Consider the following 5,541-nt stretch of genomic DNA (forward strand, 5'->3'; position numbering starts at 1 on the left):
ATATGGATCCTAAATTGAGCCATTATAGAGATACATGTTATACAAAAAAGGGAATCTCCATTCAAAAATTTCTATAGAGAGTTCTTAGATACCGAAATGAACTATGTTTTCCAAACGTTGCAAAATTACATCGCCCGAATTAAGAGAAGCCCGTTATTCTCGGTATTCTATCCGTCAAGAGCGACAAAGATGTATCATGATCTTAAAATGATGTATTGGTGGGATGGCATGAAAAGAGACATAGCAGAATTTGTGGCCCAATGTCCAAATTGCCAGCAAGTGAAGATAGAGCACCAAAAGCCAGGGGGATTATTGCAGGCAATAGAAATTCCTACGTGAAAATGGGAAGTGATCAATATGGATTTTATTATAGGATTTCCCAGTTCCCGAGGCAAGTATGATTCTATATGGGTGATCGTGGATAGATTGATGAAGGCAGCTCATTTCCTTCCAGTCAGAACCACATACTCGGCAGAAGATTATGCAAAGGTTGTATCTTAAGGAGATTGTGAGACTTCATGGCATTCCAATATCCATTATTACGAACCAGAGGGAGCCACGATTACAGCCAAGTTACGGAAATCCTTTCAAGAAAGATCTAAGGTACTCCAAGTAAACTACGGCACGGCATTCCATCCGCAAACGGATGGACAAGCCGAAACCCGTTCAGACTTTGGAGGATATGCTAAGAGCATATTATTCTAGATTTCGGTGGTATACGGGATGACCATTTACCCTAATCGAGGTTTGCATATAATATAGCTATCATTCCCGGCATCAAATGGCTCCGTATGAAGCTTTATATGGAAGGAAGTGCAGATCCCCAATAGGATGGTTTGAAATAGGAGAAGTGCAGCTAATAGGCCAAAGTTGATTCAACAAGCAGTGGAAAAAGTCAAAGTGATCCGAGACCGATTATTAACAGCCCAAAGTCGCCAAAAGTCTTATGCGGATAACCGCCGGCGAGATCTAGAATTTCAGGTCGACGATTAGGTGTTCTTGAAGGTATCACCAATGAAAGGGGTGATGAGATTTGGTAAGAAAGGAAAGCTAAGTCCTCGATATATTGGACCCTATAGGATCATCCGCAAGGTGGGTCAAGTAGCATGAATTGGACTTGCCTTCGGAAGCTTGAACTAGTCTATCAGTCTTTCATGTCTCAATGCTCCGTAAGTATGTAGGAGATCCTATGAAGATTGTGCCAATAGATGACGTCCAAGTGACAGAAAATCTAGCCTATGAAGAAGTGCCCATTTCCATATTAGACAGGCAAGTACGAAGACTTCGGAATAAGGAAGTAGTTTCAGTCAAAGTCTTGTGGCGGAATAACAATCGGGAAGAAATGACTTGGGAAGCGGAAGAGAAGATGAAATCCATATTTCCACATTTATTTCAGTCCCCGGAAGGGATCTATGATGAGACATCGAGATTATAAGGTATGTATACTTTTCTTTTATGCATATGGGTCGTGTGTGGCCAATTTATATTGCTATTATGTTGTGGCCCTGTGAGGCAAAGTTATTATGGGTTGTCTATGATATGATGTCCCTATAAAGCTATGAGTATGATAATGATAATGACAAACCTAAGTCTAGCGATGCTATAGTCTATGATATGATGTCCCCATAAAGCTAATGAAGCTATCCGTAATCCATTGATGTTGATCATTAGATACACTCACCGCATGCTTGTTCCTTCAAGGTAGGCGAGAATGCTTATGAGTACTCCATAAACAAATCGGGGGATTCACGACCTTATGTCACCCCGATAAAGTATGATTGTCTATGAGCCTTTATGCATGCATTATGATGAGTTATGATAAATATATTATGACAAGCATATGATGATATTACACCGTGCCTATATGGCCGGGCAGTCACTGCCAAGGCCGGCAGCTATACAGCATGACCAGATGGCATGGGTAGACACCACTAGTGGGCGGCATGAGATGGTACCCCGGACGCAGGAGGCCTGGACGCAGGCTAATGCTAATGTTATTGATTATCACACCGTACCTACAGGGTTGGGCAGCTTATACATTTATGCATACATGACATGATGATGATTATGAGAGTAAGCCAGCATGCATTATTCTTTCATGATCCACAGCATGCATTTCCTTAATGTCTTATTATTATTTATGCCTTACATACTCAGTAAAATATTTGTACTGACGTCCTTTTCCTTGGACGCGTGTTCCCCAGTGCCACGAGTAGACGGGGAGACGACGTAGATCCCATAGTAATATCAGCATGATTTACAGGAGCTCTCCTTTATTCCGGATGTGCTATTTTGAGACAGTATTTTTGTGTATATATATTTTGGGCACGACGGGGTCCTGTCCCGTCCATATGTCTAGTACTCTAGTAGAGGCTCGTAGATACGCAGTGTGGGTAGTATGGTCTCACAGTCTTCATGTATATGCATGTATATATATTTTGATAGCCGAAGGGCTTACGTTCATAAAAGTAAATATGTTTCATATGATGATAGTTCTTTTATGATTATAAGTATATATATTATGAATGAGAGCAGATAAGTAACAGAATGAGCGGTGTTCGGTGGTTAACCCCGGATACCCGTCATGGCCCGTAGTCGAGTCGTGACAACATATTAATGGAGAAGTTCTACCGTGGGCTAGATCCAGTGACGCAGTCAGTTGCTAATAATACAACTGATGGTTGTTTTATGAACAAATCTTATCGACGAGTAACTAACATACTTGACAAAGCACTATTCACAATCAGGCTTGGCACTCAAACAATGTTGATGTTGTACCTTATGGTAGTGCTATGATCCAGAATATGGTAAAGGAGAATCTAGATACCCAGCAAACATTGATAGAGCTTGCCACAAATATTTTCTTGCTAACAAAGAAGTTTGATGAAACCCAGATTAAGAAGGTAAATGTTTGTGAGGATGATACAGTTATGCCAAAAGGGATGTACCAGACTCAAGATGGTCCGTTTCATGATGGGCCTCCTATGCAGGTTGAAGATGCTAACTATGTGAATAACTCTCAAGGGGGTTATCAAAGACAGAACTACCAAGGTGGTTACCAGAATCAGAATCAATGGAGACCTCAGCAAGGTCAAGGTGCTTATAACAACTCAGGGAACTACAACAATAATTATGGTGGTGCGAACCAAGGGAGCTACAACAACAGTAACAATTTTGGGAACAAGAGTTCTAATCCTTATATACAACCGAAAGGGCAATCAACAGAGCAAGGTAGTTCGAAGGTTTAAGCAATGCTTGAGAAGATTCTGGCAAATTAGTCTAAGTCTGAGAGGACTTTATCTAGGCTAATAGAGACAGTGGGTTCCTATACAGCGGCTATTCAGAAGCTTGAGTCACAGATGAGGGATATTTCTAGAGAGCAGCACCCTCCTAAAAAGGGAGGACTTTCGAGTGACACTATTCCGAATCCGAAGAATGGGGGAGGCGGTGTAGACCGTGTGTTTTCCATCACTACTAGGAGTGGTAAAATACTCCAAAGGGTTGATAAGAAGGTTGTTGATCTTGAGCCGATAGATGAAGAGGAAGAGGTGCAGTCTGAAACACAAATTATTGTTAATGAGAATCCTACTGATAAGAAGGGTGCTAATATTCCAGAGATTGTGAAGGAGGCTAATAACACGAGCAAGCAGACTGCAAAAGGGGCTCTCCGCCCTTGGAATCAGCTTTTCAAGTCTAAACCTCCCTTTTCTAGAGGTTGGTAAAGAAGAAGAAAGATGCTAAGTTCGAGAAGTTTTATGATCAGTTGAAGCAGTCCCTTCTTGGAAGCTGTCAAGGAGATGCCCGGTTTTGCTAAATATTTGAAGAACACCTTACCAAGAAGAAAACGGTTCAACATGAAACCGTGAGTTTGACGCACACTGTGAGTTCCATCATCTCAACTACTACTGTTCAGAAAAAGGGAGATCATGGGGCGTTCACCATTCCTTGTTCTGTTGGGCACAATGATTTTGCTCGAGCTTTGTGTGATAATGGGGCGAGTATTAATCTGATGCCACTTGCTATATACAAACAATCAGGTTTGGGGATGCCAAGGCCAACTACTATGAGGGTACAGATGGCTGATAGGTCTATCAAAAGGCCTGTTGGTATGGTTGATGATGTGCTTGTGTGGGTTGGTGAATTTATGTTGCCCGCTAATTTTGTGATTCTTGACTATGCTGTTGATAGAGACATTCCTATTATTCTGGGGAGACCCAGAATAATAGGGAGAGCTCTGATAGATTTGGAGAAAAATGAAATCAAGTTATGAGTCAACGATGAAGAAGTTACTTTTCAGGCTAGCAAGGGGATGAAGTTACCAAGTGCTTACGAGAGCATTTCAGTAATTGATTCGTTTGATATGGTTGATGAAGCGGTGGAGTTCAAGATGGAAGAAGAAAGTTTGGGTGAAGCTCTAGCTGGTATTCTTGTGAACTTTGATGCTGAGGACATGGAGGGTTATGTGGAGACAGTTAATTCTCTTGTTGGGTTGGAGTCATATTCTTACCACCCAAAGAAGCTAAATCTTGATCTGGAAAATAGAACAACTCCTCCAGCAAAACCTTCGATCATTGAGCCACCTAAGTTGGATTTTAAGCAGCTCCCATCACATGTGAAGTACGAGTTCATTGGTCCGAACAATACATTGCCAGTGATTGTTTCAGCCCTACTGACTGAGGAGCAGATTCTGCAGCTTTTGGAGGTATTGCGGGAATATAGGTGTGCTATTGGTTGGACCATAGCGACATTTGAGGTATCCCATCTGGGATGTGTGAGCATAAAATCTAGTTGGAGGAGGATAGCAAGCCGATTATAGAGTATCAGAGGAGACCGAACGGGAATATATAAGAGGTCGTTAAGAAAGAGATCATCAAATGGTTAGATGCGGGAGTGGTTTACCCGATTGCTGATAGTAAATGGGTGAGCCCAGTCTAATGTGTTCCTAAGAAGGGCGGCATCACAGTTGTGCCGAATGCAAAGAATGAGCTGATCCCAACAAGAACTGTCACCGGATGGAGAGTTTGCATGGACTATCGCAAGCTCAACACTGCCACATGCAAGGACCATTTCCCTATGCCTTTTATTGATCAAATGCTTGATCGGCTAGCGGGGCGTTCCTACTATTGCTTCCTTGATGGTTATTCGGGCTACAATCAGATCTGCATTGCTTTAGAAGATCAAGAGAAGACTACTTTTACTTGTCCTTATGGGACGTTTGCATTCAGTCGGATGCCCTTTGGTTTGTGTAATGCACCAGCCACTTTTCAGAGGTGTATGATGTCAATCTTTTCTGACATGGTAGAGGACTATTTGGAGGTGTTCATGGATGACTTCTCTGTTGTGGGTGATTCGTTTGATGATTGTCTTGGCCATCTGGGTCAAGTGCTGAAAAGATGTGAGGAGACGAATCTCGTGCTAAATTGGGAGAAGTGCCACTTTATGGTGAAGGAAGGAATCGTCCTCGGTTACAAAATCTTTGAAAAGGGAATTGAGGTCGATCAAGTGAAAATAGATGTGATTACAAAACTTCCTCCACCTATC

The 5,541-nt window shown here is 42.0% G+C and overlaps 1 protein-coding gene across 1 annotated transcript in view; it reads left to right on the forward strand.

The window, feature by feature from the left end:
- The window catches only part of LOC132039124 (uncharacterized), a 5,140-nt gene extending 870 nt beyond the window's left edge, over positions 1-4,270 (forward strand). The window contains exons 2-4 of the mRNA XM_059429665.1: positions 2,748-3,231; positions 3,334-3,714; positions 3,825-4,270. Of these exons, the coding sequence (XP_059285648.1) occupies positions 2,748-3,231; positions 3,334-3,714; positions 3,825-4,270 (1,311 nt within the window). The remainder of the gene's footprint in view (positions 1-2,747; positions 3,232-3,333; positions 3,715-3,824) is intronic.
- Positions 4,271-5,541: the final 1,271 nt, after the last annotated feature.

This window comes from Lycium ferocissimum, chromosome 12, assembly GCF_029784015.1.
Source record: "Lycium ferocissimum isolate CSIRO_LF1 chromosome 12, AGI_CSIRO_Lferr_CH_V1, whole genome shotgun sequence".
Classification (NCBI taxonomy): domain Eukaryota; kingdom Viridiplantae; phylum Streptophyta; class Magnoliopsida; order Solanales; family Solanaceae; genus Lycium; species Lycium ferocissimum.